Source organism: Anopheles merus, chromosome X (assembly GCF_017562075.2).
Source record: "Anopheles merus strain MAF chromosome X, AmerM5.1, whole genome shotgun sequence".
Lineage (NCBI taxonomy): Eukaryota > Metazoa > Arthropoda > Insecta > Diptera > Culicidae > Anopheles > Anopheles merus.
The window spans coordinates 16,239,285-16,257,802 of record NC_054081.1 but is presented as its reverse complement, the minus strand read 5'-3'; the positions used below and the strand labels follow the sequence as shown (position 1 = coordinate 16,257,802).

At 41.9% G+C, this 18,518-nt stretch overlaps 1 protein-coding gene across 2 annotated transcripts; it reads left to right on the top strand.

Moving 5' to 3' along the window:
• Positions 1-911: 911 nt before the first annotated feature.
• On the top strand, positions 912-5,322 carry LOC121595523. 2 transcript variants are annotated; one of them, XM_041919570.1, is made up of 7 exons: positions 912-1,054; positions 2,878-3,393; positions 3,808-4,215; positions 4,309-4,415; positions 4,501-4,669; positions 4,750-4,948; positions 5,055-5,322. In XM_041919570.1, the coding sequence occupies exons 2-7, from the start codon at positions 2,961-2,963 to the stop codon at positions 5,212-5,214; spliced, it is 1,476 nt and encodes a 491-aa protein (XP_041775504.1). In that variant the 5' UTR covers positions 912-1,054; positions 2,878-2,960; the 3' UTR covers positions 5,215-5,322. The 2 variants fall into 2 exon arrangements, with proteins under 2 accessions (XP_041775504.1, XP_041775497.1); XM_041919563.1 differs by having other exon boundaries at positions 912-1,350.
• The last annotated feature ends 13,196 nt before the right edge of the window (positions 5,323-18,518 follow it).

The following is an 18,518-nucleotide window of genomic DNA, read 5'->3' as shown; positions in this document are numbered from 1 at the left end:
CTCAAGTCATCCTACCACCTAGGGCCTCCGATACTCGTAATCCGCCACCGCCGGTATGTGACTGTTCCTCCTCATGAAAATTGCCGTAGCTCCAAAACTGGCTAGTTTTGGGTAGTCTTGAATTGTGCGTACGTAAGGAATATGTAAGTTTTTGTTCCATCGGAAACAATTGCATAAATAGTGGCTGCTTGTTTTACGATAGTAGCGAACGTTTGAGTCTATTGAGTTAAGTGATGTGAAGATTAAGTTCTCCAAGATGTCGTGTTGCTATTCGTCGTGGGCAGCACTTGTTTAATCAGGAATAATTAACAGTTGACCGTATTTAGATCCGAAATATATGCGAAGCTTTACTCTAGTTTACATTCGGACAGATTTCGGACAGATTTCGGCATCTGCACAAGTGTTTTCTTGTACTGAGAACGAGAATTACGCAATGAAATTACTTTCCGAAGCGACACTTTCGACACAAACAACCATTTACGATAGTGAGAAATACAAAATCGATCTTGTTGTGTTTTGCAGTGTTGTTTATCTTTTTGAGCCACACTGACGTCTTGCCTGACATGTTATTGTGCTTTCACATTGAACGGGTGATTGTACGGTCGAGAAACGGTGGCAGAGAATGCTTACACCCCCGAAGCGTATCGTGCCCTATTGTTGATGGAAAATTGCGGGAAGAAGTTTTATTTTCTTCTTAAAAATTAACAAAACAAAAAAACAAACGATCGAACCACCAACGTTGCAATTAGCAGCAAACAATACAACCGCAGTCAGTGCCAATAAAGCAGTCTAAACTCGATGGTCAAGGTAGCTATATGCAAACACCCTTGCATGCTACGAGCGCAACGAAACCGGGTGAGAAACGAACCCACCGGTGTAGCTGCGCCCGATGTAAGGAGCGACCATATTGACAGCTACGAACAAAGGGCAAATGTAAAAATACATGTCGACAGAGGAAAGAAATTGCTATTGGTGCTTTGTGATCCTTTTACTGGAAACTGGCAGCGTTAGAATTGTTGGGGGAAAAAGTACGACGTTCGAGTGCAAGTGCAAGGTGTGAACGAATTTCCCCGCAAGACCGAAACAAAGATGATTGGGACGAATTAACGTGTTGGCCCGCGGTACGCGGTGGCACTGTGTGGAAGCTCGTCTGTGGGTCGGCCGAGCCAAGCGAAGTGAAAAATTAACTGGCCAAATGTGTAACAGAATCGATAAAGCAATCGGGTAGTTTACAAAAAAGCAATGCAGAACGGACCGGACAAGAACGGCAGCATCGGAGACGGGCAGCAAAGTCTGCCATACGATTGGCAAATGTGTTAGAAAATTAATGCTCCACAGTGGCTAAAGGCTGTACGTAATTTTAGCTCGTCCCACACATACGCATACGCACACACGCAACACTTACACACACGGCAGACAGGCAGGCAGGCAGGCAGGCAGGCAACAGAAATGAGAAGAGGGGGAAAAGTGTCTAAACAAGCAATTGTGGTCTGCCACCCCCCACCCATCGTAGGGCAGTGGAACGTATTTTTTTTAGCGTCGTTGCATTCATTCATGGCGAAAGTTAGAATGCTTCCCACACATTACCTGCATTTTGTGTACTGTTATATGCATTGCTGTGGGTAACATTAATTTCGCGGATGAGCGTGCTAAACTAACGTCCGGTCACTTTTCTTCGGGAAATAAGATGTCACGAAGAACATGTTTACGTTACCTTACACACTCAACAAAAAAAAAGGATGGTTTATTGATGCATATTTGATTCGCTAAAAAACATCAAAGGCAAATCCATCGAACGATAAAGCATAAGCATAATGAGCACATAATCGTTTCCTTGCAAAGCGCTAGAACTCTATCCATTGAATTGTGTGCAATGCGTAACACGTTTCATGAATGCTCTTGGGCACCAACATTAAGATTATGCTTTTACTTGATGCAGTGCTGTCGGCTTAATGCTAGACAGACTCAGCTGTACGGCACAAAATGGAAGGTTTTGTTTATTTTGCTGTGCCATTTGAGCGACGGAACATTCACTATGAAACAGTTTTCCACGCCGTCGCTTCATAGTTGCTGGACATGCATGCAGGTCGACAAATCATAAGCGTTGGTCTGCCCGCTTTGCTAAATTTCACACCTACTAATTAACGTATGCAATTAACACATTGGAATGGGCACGGTTTTGCGACCTTTTTTTCGTTCGCGCAAATGCTTCTGCCTTCTATTTTAAAACACGCGGATTTAACTCGACATTTTCATTAGTTAATTGGCGTTTCCTAGGATTAAAATAAATAGCCAACTGTGGTGTTGTTAGCAAATAAAGGAATTGATTCTGGCCGTTTTGCTTTCCAGCTCAAGATTTTGGTTGAAAAGTTGAAGAAAAAGGCCAAACGATGGATGGTTCTTGGATGAAATGAACATTGTTTCCCAACAAGTATCCAACTTGTACTCACCAAACAGTATTTACTATAATTAAGCTGTTTTCCTTGACTCTTTCTTATTGGAAGTGAACTTCATATGTTACAAATTAGACTCTATGGCACGCTTTTCTGACAGGCTCCGTGGAAATTCCTATTGCATGTGTCCATCAAGGGTGTTATAGGGTCAAATTCTCATTACATTAAGTTCATTTCACGTATGAAATAGGCTATAAAGTGTCCCACAGCTATGAGCACTCCTGGATAACCCTGTAATGTATACAATTAACACAAAAGTATTGAATTCAAAGCTTACAGTATTCAAATGATTAGCTTTTTTTGTTGGTCGTAAACATGCTCTCTGCGTTACTTAGGATAAACATGTCAAATGAATGGTTACAGCGCAATTTCTGCCCTTCATTACAGTTTAACTAATTCAATTGTAAATATTTTGTTTTTCAAGATTTTTGCTCACTCAGTACGACTCCTTTTGGCAAGCGGTGACCAGAACGCGTGTAAATTGTAATAACCATTCGGCAAAGCAACATGAATGAGAAGAAGAATAAGTTGAAAAGTAGCGCTTGTAAAGCAAACGACAATCCGCTAAATTGTCCGCTAGAGAAGGCGGACGCGTCGGAAACGTATCTGCTGAAGATAAAAACATGGAGCCCGGGCAAGCGGTCGCAGTGCTTCGTCACACTTTACCGCCACAGTAAAAGCAATATTTCCACGATGCAACGCAATTCCAACTCGCTTCGAACGCGCCTATCGTGCTCGCATAACTCCCTGACTGATTCCATAAAAAATAAAGCAGACGACTCGGTGTTCATCACGCAAGCGATGTCACACGATGCATTAGACGACAACAAAATTCTTGATTTCTATAATGTTCCTATCGATTCTGACATCTATACCACGCCAATTGATTTAATAAGGAATACCTACAACGCGGAAACGTCTTTTTATCGCAACCGGAACGGTAAGTGCTGGAATCGGTCGTGTACGCCGGAATTGAATTGCGGTCATCTTATTAGTTTGCTTTTTCCCCCCCGTTTTCCGTTCTCATTTTGTTTCTGGATACTGCATCCACTTCCTAATCGTGTCCTCATGGTTGCATTGCGTTTCGATTACGTTTGGTTTTGCTTACCTGTCCTGTCCTAGGCAAAATTCGGTGACTTGTATGGTTGTTTGGTTTTACCGTTGCTCTGGTGCTAGCCACACTGGAACAATACATAGGCACGCGAGTGAAGATTTCTTGTAAGACTCCGTACAAGTTAACGAAATTACCCAATCACAAAAAAAAACTTGTAAAATCATCTTTGTTTGCGTATGATTTTGGTGACCCTGACAATCTGGCCAGCCGACTAATGGTATGAAATGATACATTTTTCAGAAGCATCACAGAGAAACAGTTGGAACAATTTGTTAAACTACAGTGAACAGATCAGCTCTATTAATGAGCGTAAAAACAACAAACCCCACATTATACTTGACAGAAAATCAACCAAAGTGGTTGACAAACACACCAACAGTGATAAAGCGGACAGCAAGCGCAATTCCATCTCGCACGAGATACGCGCTCAGTGCAAAAAGTCAAACTTTTCCGTAAATCTTAAGCAAAAGTTTTGTAACATTTTTCGAGTAAGCCGACAGCAGCACCACAAACCGTTCTTGGGCAATAAGCGCTCGATCGTCGCCAGCAGAGCGAAAGATAATGCTGTGTGCGTCAAAGACAAAAATGAAAGCGCGATCGGTAAGAAATTAAACACTCCACGGAAGCTGCCGCCGCTTCCTGCCAATGGTACGTTTTGCATGGAGTTGTTGAAATTCCAGATTGTGTAGTTGTTTTGTAAACCGTTTGGATTTTCATTTAACGCTTTGCTACGCCTTCCAGAATCTGATTTAAGGTACCTAATGGGTGATACTAGCGACCAGAAGAAGAAATCAAATGAAAGGAAATCGTCGATGGACTTTACTGCAAGTATAGAAAAAGTTCAAGAGGTATAGTAAATCATTTTGCAATTTAATGTTCGTACAACGTGTAACAATCTGATCATTGTGTTTGCTGTTCTATCATGCATTGCAGTTCGGTTGGTACTGGGGTCCAATAACGTCTGAAGGAGCGGAAAAAATACTATCGAACGAACCGGATGGTAGCTTTTTAGTTAGAGACAGCTCCGACGACCATTACATATTTTCTCTAACATTCAAACTAAATGGAACGGTGCGACACGTTCGAATAGATCAATATCAAGGTAGGTGCTGCGTGCGATCGCCTCTGAAGGATGGAAGGTAAAAAGCGTTGCCGTCTCATTACTGTCCCCTTTACTTCCAGGATCGTTTTCATTCGGGTCCTGCGCTAAGTTTAAGTCTCGTACGATAATGGAATTTATAGAGAATGCCGTGGAACATTCAAGAAGCGGAAGATATTTGTTCTTTCTCCATAGACGTCCGGAATATGGCCCCATGCGTGTTCAATTAACAAAACCAGTTTCGCGTTTCAAACATGTGCAAAGCCTGCAACACATATGCAGGTATAGTTTCTCACCATACGTTGAATTCTCCGCCCGAACTGAATAAGTATGCCCGATACGCCTTACTAATTGGTTTTCTTCTCGCTTGTCTCTTGCTTTGTTTCAGATTTGTCATCCATAAAACAATCAAGCGAAAAGATCTTATTCAAGCTCTTCCCCTACCGAGAAGAGTTTTGGACTACTTGTGTTACAAAAACTGTCTTTCGGAGCGTACTGAAGTGGATTTGCTAAGCAGCCTCGAAAAACCAAATATTGTACTCCGTTAGAAGTGAAGCGAATGCACATTTTTTCGGATAGTGGATGTATAACATAATATCGAAAAAAACAAAACAAAAAAAACTGAAACATATATAACCTACCCTCGTAAAACTAAACTTTGTGGGAAAATTTTTTTTGTTCCCTGCGGAGAAAAGTGATTTGGCGTTTTTCTGTGCTTAATGGTTGTCTTCTTACATGTAGTATGGAAAAAATCTTACGGTTGATCGTCTATATTTATAACCAAAACCGAGCTTATACCGGTCCTGGTACTGATGCCGCTTCTATAGTGGATGCTGAGCCCATTCCGATTTTTGAATTGACTAGTTAATTTGGCCAGATTCCTGGGCTACGCAAATAAATTTCAAAAATCCCCTTTACTGCAAAGAATACGAAGCTGGGACTATATAGTACCTATATAGTACCAGTACTCACATACGCCTCTGAGACATGGACACTGTCCAAATCTGACGAGAGGAAGATGCTCAGAAGGATACTTGGCCCCGTATGTGTGGAAGGACAATGGAGGAGCCGCTATAATGAGGAGCTATACGAGATGTACAGCGAACTCACTGTCCTGAACTTGTCGTACAGCGTATCAAGCTCGCCAGGCTCCAGTGGGCTGGCCATGTTGTACGCATGGAAACGGACGACCCAGCCCGTAAAGTCTTTTTAGGCCGTCCACAAGGACAGAGGAGGCGTGGTAGGCCCAAATTGAGGTGACAAGATGGCGTGGAGGCGTCCGCCATTAAGGCCGGATAACAGACTGGCAGACGAAGGCGCGAGACCGTGAGCGGTTTCGGACACTCCTGAGGCAGGCCAAGACCGCAAAGCGGTTGTAGCGCCGGATAAGTAAGCAAGTAAGCAAAGAATACGCCAAAAACAATGCTTTCGTAACCCAATTAAAATGAGTTATTTATGACCACCCCTTTAGAGACCTAAACCAAAACTAATCGCATGCTGGTCCTGACACCAATACATACACTTTTCAGGTTAAAGAACAGCACATGATCTAATGCCTTCAGGACCGTCGCTGAACCTATCCAATACCGGGGACCTATAATGATCCCAAACACTGGTCATATCGGTCCTAGAACTGATCATGTACCTATAGCTGCCTTGGAACCTATAATTAACCCATAATGGTATTGGAACTGATAATGAACCCATACCGGCTCTTGAACCTATCATGAATCCATACAGGTCCTGGAATCTATCATGAGTCTGCATAGGTCCTGGAACCTATCATGAACGTCTTGGAACATATCATGAAGCTATCTGGTACTTGAACTGATACTAAACTCATACCGGTCCTAAAACCGATCATAAACCTATACCGGCACTGGAACTATTCATAAGCAGTTACCTAGCACCTAGCATACCTAGCACTTATTATGATCTCATACTGATCCTTGAACCTATCATGATCCCATACCGGTTCTGGAACATATCATGAACCAATACCAGTTCTGGAACCGATCATGAATCCATACTGGTCCATAAACCTATCATAAACTGATACTGATACCGATCGGAAACTGATACTGAATCCATACCGGTCCATAAAACTATCATGAACGCAAACTGGTCCTGAAACCTATCCAGGAGTTCATATCGGTCCTGGAATCAATCACGGCCCCAAAGCGGTTCTTTGATCAATCACAAACCTATATCGGTATTGCGACTTATAAGGAAACCAAACCAATTCTGTAACTGAACCTATACCGGTCCTGGAACCCCTAATGAACTCATACCGGTCCTGGAACCTATCATGAACACATAGCGTTCCTGGATGCTATCATAAACCCATACTGATTCTGGAACTTATCCTGGAACACCTACTGGTCTTGGAATCGATCATAAATCCATACCGATCCTGGAACTACTCATGAATCCATATCAGTCGTGGAACTTAAAGTAAACCCATAAAGGATCTGGAACCTATTATGAACCCATACCGGTCCTGGAATCGATCATGCACCCATACTGATACTGAAACATAAATAGCCTCCGATTTAATTTATTTTAAAGAACTGTTCCTGGATCTGTTCCTGATTTGGATTCGGAACGATATTTGAAACCCAGGTCCTTGGTCCAGGTTTGGAACCGGTACAGTTCCAGTTTCAGTCTACAAACCATCCTAGTGATGGGCAAAATTTGTCTGCAGCCGGATTTGGATTGATCCGAATCTGACAGCTTTCAACAGCGTCGAACCTATACCGGTCCTGGAACTATTACTGGAGCCATGTCTGTCCTGTAACTGTTACTGAACTCATACCGGTCGTGAAACGATCACGAGCGCCTATCGGTCCAGGAATCAATCACGGCCCTAAAGCGTTCCTTTAATCAATCACAAACCTCTGTCGGTATTGGGACTTTCATTCGGACTGGGACAGGTTCAATAACTGATCACGAACCCACACAGATCTTGGAATTGATTTTAATCCCATACCAGTCCTGGAACTGCTACTGAACCCATATCAGCTCTATAATTGATACTGAACCCGTACAGGTCCTGAAACAGCTTCCAATTACATTCCTTCTTGAAATCGATCCTAGACCTATTCCGAATCCAGGACGAAACGTGAATCTGTTCCGGTCCAGAAGCCGATACAGTTTCTGTTCCGACCCATTAACTGATTTTGTAGGTCGGCGAGCCATACGAGGCAGTTATATGTTCAGCATAGGAATTAGTTAAGAAATTTAGCATAGAAATTCTGAGTAGGAATTAGTGTTGGAATAAGCGTATGAAAAACGTAGAAATTTCTGCTTAATTTGCATTGTAATTATTGTCTTGCTGAAAGTGTGGCTAGTAGTGAGTTTCTTCTATTACTAAAACATGCGAAGATAGCGTCCCAGCTCAGTTTCGAAACGAATCCTGAATGGCGCTCAATTTCCCAACACCTGGAATTGTTTCTTGAAAATTTCTTCGATTCTGGAATTGATGCTTTACTCAATGTTACCAGTGTGATGGAAAGACGTTCAGAAAGAATTAGAAGCATCAATTGAGAGTATAAATTGAGCTTAAAGAGTAATCGGTTAAAATTGTTAAGCGAGCGTGTCGTGAATACAATAGAATTGGCGTTGAGGTGTAGAGCATAACCCACAAAACTATTGCACAACATTATAATTAAGTTGACACATGTCGTCAAAAAAACAACGGTAGAAACAGGAGAGGAGAAAACGAAAACCTATCAGGTTCGGTATTTGTTCGTGTCTTGTCAGTTGAACGTTAACCCCTGCCGTCAAGATCAAATTGGCCGTCAAACCTTGCAGAAGTAAAACTCGACAAAATAAAAAAAAACCAAATCCGCTCCCAAAACCCGAACCTATCTTTTCGTCTTGTTCTCTCCGCTTCTCTAGCGCTTTGTTGCCTTTTCTAGGCCCTCCCCGGCAACCATGCGGACGCGGCCAACCATATTTGTTCGACATTGAGCACAGCGCGCAACGTGGCGCCCGTTGTTTCTAAGGCAAAACGGCTTGTGCCAGGTCATGAATTTGTCAGTGGCAATGAGTTTTGGCATTCTATTATTTTTTTGTTCCTTCTCGCGCGTTTTCGGGGAGCTCGGGCGAAAGATTAGCCCGATTAGAGACCGAAACGGTGAGAAACACGGTTGGGCTCCGGGACAACATTCACTTCCCGCGTGTGCATTGGTTTGAAATTTCGGGGCGAGCTATTTTTTTCTTCTGCTGCTCCGTTTCCAAAATTAGCTTCCCACTTAGCACGTTTCGCGCGATTTGGGGAAGGGCCTGCGCTAAGCGTCCAATTAATTTCATTTCGTATGGGCAGGAGGGGCACGTGGAAGGGTCGGCCCGAGGGCAGATGGGGGCGAAGGCAGTATTCTCGCGCAATGCTACCTTTATACGCCCCTCCCTGCTCCGCTCAGACTTGCAGGAATGTGTGACATGCGCGGGCTTAATCCGGACCGGTGGGGAGGTCTTTGCTGGGCTTCAGTTCCGTTTCACTTCGTGCTGCTCTTCTGACGGTGGACGATATACGGCTCTTCTGACGGCTGTACCTGTTTTTCTTGTCGCTAGACATCACTCACGATCAAAATCAAGTGGCAGATTGAGCGGCCAGTGCACAGCAAGGCCGTCGGAAGGAAAAAAAGGCCTTGGACGAGATAAAGAAAAAAGGCAACAAAAAAATCACGCACACAAACGCACATGACAGTACGAGTATAACGTTTGGCTCCGGAGAAGGAGGGCCTCCTTCTAGGCGAAACGCTTCATAAAGATCTTCACAATCACGATAATCACTACCATGCCAGCCCGCATCGTGCTCCTTCCATCCACCTCGCTCTCTCCGTCTCTGTTATGTCTGCCCCTCCTCTCCATCTCTAACATCAATTACCAACCGAAACACATGTTACCGCGCGCACGTTTGCCCCTCGGACGCTGACGGATGACGCATATCAACGCCGCAACATCGAATCGAAAGTGAAAGATGCAGTTAGTAAGTTCGAGGCGTCAGAGTATGTACTTATGCGTGTGTATGTGTGGATTTTGTCGCTCTTTCTTCTGCTCTGCTTCATTGCAACTACTGAACGGTACGAGGTCACCACTCACAACATATGTCATCCGCACCCTCCACTACGCGGGTTGCACCCTCTCACATCTGGGATGGAGCGGTATCCCTACGCGCCACCCCACTGTTACTCTTTAGTGCATACTCATTAGTCGCCGCTAGAGAAAAACGCCATACGTAGGGGAAAGTGGGGCCATATGGTTTGGTGCGTAAAAAAGATTATTGGCATTATTAGCAAATCTACACGTTTAAAATGGTTTCGCTAATTGAAAAACATCAAACACAGTGTTAGATGTACATCATGAACATTTCAAAACCTAAGATTTTTAAATAAATGAATAAATTAAGACATAAAATTATTGATCAAAACGATATTATTTGGACCGTCTCGAAATAAAGCTTTCGTAATTAAGAACGTGGTGTCAGAATCATTCGAATCTCACAGGGATTTGAGGTTAGGTGACGGACTCTTCGGACTATAGGTTAGGTCTGATGACCTGGAAGGTGTCATTCGAAACGGCGGGCTAGACAACGGCATTCGTGGTACGATCCTCTACCGATCTCTCCAATTTCTTAGCTTCGCAGATGACATCGGCATCATCGGCAGGACAACAGCGAAGGTTAGTGAGACGTACACCCGACTAAAACGTGAAGCAGCAAGAATTGGAGTGAGAATCAATGGGACGAAGACGAAGTACCTGTTTGCTGGAGACTCAGAACATCTGGGAGAAAGTATATTAGACAGTGTATTACGACAATCTCGAGGTAGTAAAGGAGTTCTGCTATCTTGGGACGGTCGTTACTTCGGACAACGACATCAGCAGCGAAATCCGAAGACGCATTGTGCAGAATAATCGTTCATGGGCTTTACTGACTGCTGAGATCCAGAAGACTTCGAACCCATGATACATATCGCTCATTGATTCGACCGGTAGTCCTCTACGGACACGAGTCTTGGACCATCCGAGCGGAGGATGCAAACGCTCTGGGCGTTTTTGAGAGGCGCATCCCCCGGAACATCTTAGGCGGTGTGTTCGAGCATGGAGTGTGGAGGAAAAGGATGAACCACGAACTTGCTGACCTGTATGGCGAACCGAGCATCCTGACAGTGGCGAATATTGGCGGGGGTATGTCATGAGGATGCCGGATTCATGTTCCACCTAGAAAGTGCCCGACAGCGACCCCCAGTTCGGCACGAGGCGCCGGGGAGTACAGCGAGCTCGATGGCCGGATCAGGTGATGATGATGTCCCACCTCATACCCCTGGATAGAAGTCAGAAGGACCAAGTTATCGGTTATATAATAATTAATTTTGATTTATTCGTGAACTAAATTATAGCGAGAAGATGATTACCACAGTCTGCATATGAATTGATCAGTCAGGTCGCCACAGTCACTAACAAATCAAATTCTAGAAGCCTCATTGAGTGTTCATTTCGCGGTGAAGCAAGACCTGTAGGAGATCGGGCGTTCCAAAAAATAGCCATTTTAATTCAATGTAAAATTTTTAAAGTTAAAGTTTGCAAAATGCTTCGTTTAGGGGTTTGGCTCGTTCCACCTTGGGGCCAAATCGTTGGATTTTTTGCGGTTGGACCAAAATAATGAGACTGTGGTGTAAGCAAAGGTCGTTACAATATATTTGTTTTATATAAATAAAACTATGCTAAATGCCGCTACCTAAAAAAAATCGACAAGACAAATTACTGATAAGACGTGCATTATTCAATTATTCCAACTAATAACAAAATTATTCAACAAATCTCTTAAATCTCTAGGCTTACAATTCTACCTAGATGCAAGAGCTTAAACCAAAGCCTAAAGCCTAAAGTGATGTGGTTCATTTTGCCTCTTTGGTTGGGTGTCTTTTGACATTAGCTGTATGACCATTTTACCCCATAGCGAGACCATTTTACCCCGCACAATACATTTTCACGACTTTTGATGTTGATTTTTAAATTTCATTTTATACATTTATATTTGTTACTAATACGTCTACGACAATTTTTGTTTCATGAACAAGACGTTGAAACATTGCGCTTGCCGTCAAAATATCAGTGTAAGGTGGTTCACCCAATGAGATACAGAGCAAAATCCTTGACTCCCATTTTGCCCCGCTTTCCCATAACAGCACTCGTATGATAAGTGGCGCACATACACATCTCCCGTGTCGCTTCGTCCATACCCCTTCATTAACTTCATTAATCGGCAAAATTGTTCTGCTACTAAGCCGATGCAGATTGTTATTGCTCAATCGGGCTGCTGGTACTGCAGGATCCCTTTCGGTTCATGCCCAAAACCACACACACACACACACACAGGCGCAGAGCAACATTAGTCAAACTAACCTCAATGCAAGTGTGCAATAGATTTGTCATATTTCATATCGCATGCGGTCAAAACAACTCCAACAGCAGCAGAGCAGACGAAAAAGAAGAAGCAAAAATCAACCGACTTGAAATAAAAACGTCTCATAATCGATCACGGCAAAACGCGCCGGTGCTGCTCGCCCCGGCAATATGTTGCCTCATTAAACGCGTCTGCGTGGCTGGTCGTGGCGGGCACTGGGAGCGAAACCGACATACTATTTTCAAATAATAACGTCAAGCCAGACGCACGCGGTCTACTTGCTGTTTGTGTCTGGCGGACGGGTTTGTGCCGTGAATGGGCTGTCTGGGGTCGGCCCGGTATGTCGCACAAATTGGATAGATTCCGGATCCGGTAGTGGCCGCAGACCGCAGTCCAATTGGGCGGTGACGGTTTGCCAACTGGCAACGCCACCAGACGCACAGCCCTAGTTGGTGCGTTTAATTTAAGCGCGGGAAGTTATTTCAGTTTTCGATTAATTAGAGTGAATGCGGGAAGTGGACCGTCCTTCGTCCGTCTGACTGCGGCATCTCTGGCGCGAGAGACTTTTGGAGAGATTTATTTTTTTATTGTGGCAATGTTTGGCGCTCTCTTTTCTGCTTGACAAGTGGGCTGCTTTTTATAACCTTTTATACCATGGGACGGACAGAAAAAGCTAATTTTTTTGTGCATAACGATGAACAAAAATTGTATCAGAGCTTATTTTAAAATGTCTCATGGAAAATGAATAGTGTTGTTAACGGTAGAAATTGCTAAAAGTTTAGTAGGCAAAACTTGGGTCAGCAAGAAATATTTAAGAAAAGGTGTTGATTTTTGAATAAAAAGAAGCAACAAGTCCTTAGTACGTCAGGACGAACGACTAAAATCCGTTTACTTATTTCCTCTCATCATAGAATGCAAGATTTTCATCCTACTTGATTTTAGGGAAGATGTTTATAACATGAATGTCAAGGGGATATTGAAATGAGCTACACGACAACTGCAGATTTCTAGATTTCTAGCGCATTGGTTTATTAGTAAAAATGAGTATCCCGTAATCCTTACGTTTAGCCACGATGTGTACTTTTAGTTTTACAATCTCAATGTAGAATGATTTTAATATTCTTATATTTATTTCTTACTGTCAGTCTAATCCATCTACTATGAATGTAGCCTTTTGCAGCATACTCTTACGCCTTGAGAAACATTATTCACATAACAGAAATATTAAGGCTTTTTGCGTATTCACAAGGTATCGGTGATTTACTTTGAACATGGACAGGGCTGTGTGGACCGATTTTTTTAAAAATATGTTTTATATAAAAATCAACTAATTAAGTTTTTATTCGATTATTTTCCTAAATATTACCAACTTTATCTTTTAGACTATGTTTAGTATCCGATTTAAACCTTGTTTATCTATATGCGGATGGATTTCATTTTTAATTATTCCTATGACGTAACTGCTGAATAGCTTGTTTATTTTTTCCCTTATTTATTTCCATGGCTTTCAATACAGCCACATTTTTCACAATTAGGCTGTTAGCTAAATTATATTTAAATTTTATCTCCTGAGTGTCTTTCATTGACCAACCAGTACATTTCGCTTTTTTGTTCCGAGTACAATTGTTTACCATTTATATTGAGTCATAAGTTCTACCATTTAATATTAGGGTATTTTTGTATTATGTATGGAAAGCTATAGGAACTGACTATTAATTTGTGAATTGAGCTTGCTGTTTTTTTGTATTATTGTAGTTTATAATTAAGCCATTTCTATTCTTATTGTTTTCATGCATGGATATGATGGTGGAATGTCTAAGATTTCGGGTGAATTGTGATTTTCTGAGATAAATTCCTTAGCATGTTTAATGTATTCTATTTCTTTTAAAAGCCTGTTAATAATTAATGCTTTTAATTTTGCCTCCGGTACTAGAATATTCAGCCCTCCGTTTGTCTTTGACATAGCTAACTGACGGAGAGAAATTCTAGGGCCACCTTTAGACCAAATGAAAGAGCCTAGTTTGGATTTAGTCTTCCCTAAGTATTTGTTCTTCTTCTTCTTCTTCTTTTGGCTCAACAACCGTTGTCGGTCAAGGCCTGCCTGTACCACACCACTTGTGGGGTTGGCTTTCAGTGACTTTTGGATTACCCCCCCATAGCAGGATAGTCAGTCCCACGTATGGCGGCACGGTCTAGTTGGGGCTTGAACCCATGACGGGCATGTTGTTAAGTCGTACGAGTTGACGACTGTACAATGAGACCGGCTAATTTTGTTACTTATTAAAGTATTTGTTACTTATTGATATTACTGATTCAACAAACCATATCTTAGAAGTTAAGTTAAGTATGTGTTTGCTACTATTATTTTTTGATGAAGATTTAACTGTCTTGCCAAATGTAATGTCAAATTATTTGCGCAAATTTATGCGTGGTTGCTTCCCAATAATGTTTTATGGTAAGTCGTAAGTCGTAGTGAAAATTATTCCTAGTATCTTAATTTTCTCACTGTTTTGCAACCAATCTACGATAATTTTATTCCTAGCTGAGATAAAACCAATTTCAATTGACCTTGATTTATTAGCGTTAAGTGTAGCTTCAGAATCTAGCCCGAATTCTCTGAATATTTCTTTTATGTCTTTTGTCTATTTTTTTAGAACTTTTTGTTATTATCGAAATATCTTCTGCGTGCGCGTTCACTAAATCTTCTTGATCATTACAAACTTCTTCTAGTTTTACTGGAAGGGGAGTTTTATAAATCGTTAAAAGAACAAATTTGGATCATTATGGAGCTAATGGATCACCTTGTATAACCGTAATGTTATGTTGGAGTGAACCGTTTAAATATAATCTAGAACATGAGTTTTGATGGATTTAAAAAAAATGCGTAAAAAATATGAGTATTTAGGCTTATAGAATCCATTTTTTACATAAATAACTGTGATTAACTCTATCGAAAGCTTTCTCAATGTCGAGGGCGATGAGCTTACCTACTAATTTTTTATCGTTATAGTTAAAACATTGTATCCTTTATGAATACAATGGTATTGCCTGGAAAATATTCTTTTGTAGCAACATTTTTGCGCTGTTATAAAACGCTTTTAAGAAATTTATTTATATAGGATATGTAGTAACTACGGCAACGCAAAACCTTGATCGACGAACAGAATTTTTTTGTTCGTCCCAACGTGCTGCGGACCACTATCTCCCGCTACGGAACAAATTGTAACTCTTACTCTCCCCCTGCTCTGTTACAATCGTGGCGTAATTGATGGATTTTTTTTAAATAAAAAAAATAATTTTTAAGTCTTATGTTAGGATTGCTACATTTTAAAACAAATAAGTTGTTCTTTTTAAAACGAAACCTTATTCGTATTTACAGTGACTGGTATGGATGAAATTTAACGACCGTGAAAATGTGCCGACTTTATGTTACACGTATTCTTTGTTACATGTACTTTTTTTTCACCATGTCAAAGTTCAACTTTTCGTTTTAGTAATCCCATATAATCTCTACTCTATTCCTGATATATGTGGTATATATCTTCTTTTTGTTGATTGATGTGGTCCAAATCGTGTCAAGATTTTGTTTTTCGTGAGATGCCTCATCATCGTCGAGCGAGTAATAGCATATCGCATGACTGCTGTTTTGACCGGTGTTTCATTTCTTGCAACTGTCATTGCTTTTTCTAGTTGCTGTTAGGGTCTAGTGCTCTTAGGGTCTATTTCGCCTCTGTTATCTTACTTAAGGAATTTAAAAACTGTTCATCACCAAATGATATAAGAAAAAAATTATCAAAATGTCGGTATCCATCTTTCTTTATGACAGAATGTCCGTTTTTCCTTTCATTCCTATTGCATTCTTCATTCTGTTTTTAATAATTAAGTATAACTCATTGATTTAGTAAAACTTACAGAAATATAAACAATGCAAGTTCTAGAGCATATGATCTGTAGTAGTCAAATTAGATCCACACGGGTGCCCATGATGAAAAATTTGTTTTGGTCATGAATTTAACCAATTCTACATACCGTACTGCTTCGAATTAAGGAAACCTAAGACATTTTTGGCATTTTGATTTTGGACGATTTGATTCATAATCCGGACAGCCTCAAAATTCCATTTATAACCTTCAAATTTACACATATAATATTCTTTTTTAGTTTTTAACTTGTGCCAAGGTCTAGACACTTAATTCTGGATGTTGGTGTCCTTTTAGACTGACAGAACGACGGTCTTTAATACAACAAGGTTTGGATGTTGTTTTTATCTCGTACTCGTAGATGAATAGAAACCAAGAAACTACGCGAATTGACGGCCATCAATGCATTTGTCACATACATCTTCAAATATCGTTGTTTTCTTGTTATTATCATTATGTAAAAACATATTGTTACATAATCAATCAGAATTTATTTCGGCTGTACGGAATTAAAAATGAGATAAAAATCTTGCTTTGAATAAACATGTGATTTAATGAAATTCAGAGCACAATATGATAAAACACTGTTGCTTTCACGTTGATAACTACTTTTACAATGGATTCCGATGTATTTCAATGCACGTAGACGTGATCAATAGGAATTATTGACGAAATAACACTGGCGTCGGTACTTAGCAAAACTGCTAAGAATGCCTCTGGTGGTGAACTGACCGACAGAAAATATTTATTTACTGTGGCATCAGGGTCTACTAGGGATCAGACACAATTTTAATTGATTCTCGTACATCATGACAATCATGTAAAATTAAAAAGCTGTATAGCCAGAAGCTGAGTGTAAAGAAATTTAATAAAAACATGCCGAATGTCCGGAATTTGAAGCTCCTCGTATTTTTGAATCATATCGGTATATTATACCAAAACGGATCTCGAATGTGATGTTTTAGTCGCTTTCAGTTGGGATGCTACATTGTTGAGTTATACAATAATTACTTTTATCATGTATTTACGAGAAGTGTTCATCTTTCCCGCAGGGTACGTCTTTACTTGTCTTTACCCTAGCATAAATCTGTAAAAAAGAGATCCAACTTGTAACAGAAAAAAGACATAAAAAATAGCAACATTGTTAGTCCAGTCTCCATCATGGTCATTGGTCAAACCAAGGGGAAAAAAATTGACGCAATCGTATGAATTTGTTATGTTTATTATGGATATTGAACGAGCATCGTTAAAACAAAAATGGAACTGGGAGAGTTCCGTGCTTTTTAGCAATCCATGTACAGATTGGTACAGAAAATTAGCGTGCTAGCCTGTGGGGAAAGCATCCGGAAAATCCTGCATCCAATGGCAAACCACCCAGCGCGCCCCGGACACTCGGTATCATTGATTAGTGCGCCCAGGACATTGGTTGGGCGTGCGTATTGGCCCTCGTTTCGGCGCATTACGGCATGCGGCAAACGAGCCGCGGGCCTTGCGCAATTGCACATCGATGCGCATAGGTGAGCACGACATAAACAACCCGGCCTGCCGGCCGTAAAGTTAGCGCGGGCGACACACAAAACCAAAAGCAAAAGCGGGGTAGAGCCAACAACTCGAGCATTCGTGCCCCCTTTCCTGATCCCGTGCCTCGTAATCTTTCACGTGAATTAGATACGCGGTCAGCCGAGGCAGAGTTGGTGGGGGAGGGTGTCTGGGCCGACAGGGGTTTGAGAAAGCTCAAGGTTGGACCGTAAGCGGCCGCTATGAACGCCGCTCCTGACCTACCCCGATGCAAACATCGCTGCTCGAATGGTCGCAAGAAAATATTACACTTACGTTTTATTTGATACACACTATCGCGGAACCGAGACGCAGTCCGGTTTTTCTTTTTGTTGTTGTAGTTGTTGTTGGTGAGAAAATCGAAGACACGCCAGGGATATCGCAATACACGATGTCGCACGCCCGATAACGCCGAACTGGTGCGCATGTGCGCGGCGGTTGTATCGTTTCCTCATTGCGCACCATTCAGAAGAAACTGATCCAGTCATAACATGCGTGTCGGCGACAGCGCGTACTCCTAAGCGTTCCGGTTTAACCGTAGCGGCGAGGAATTAAATACACAAACAAACCGGCCATCGTTTTGGCGGCTGCAAATGCACATTCTGTAGACCGGCGAGGACTCTCACATTACTAAGCCGGGGGCAGGGAGAGGCGCCCGCAACTGCCGGCGGCTAATGGACGAGCGCACCGTATTGTGTCTGTGTGTGTGTGTGTTTGCGTGGGCAGCCAGCGGTGGATTATTTATGGCCGGCTCTTCTAGCACTGCCACCGCATCGGGGTGTGCAGGCGTCGGCGTGGTGAAATTGGGGCACCAGCTTTTATCCGGTACGGGTATGCAATGGCTGCCAACCAGGCAGGAGGAGGAGTGGTTGCTAGTTTTCGGCACAAACGCCGTCACCTACACGATATTATTCAAATGCAATGCCTTAACTAACGTACGGTGCGAGGGCTTCACCAGTCGGGT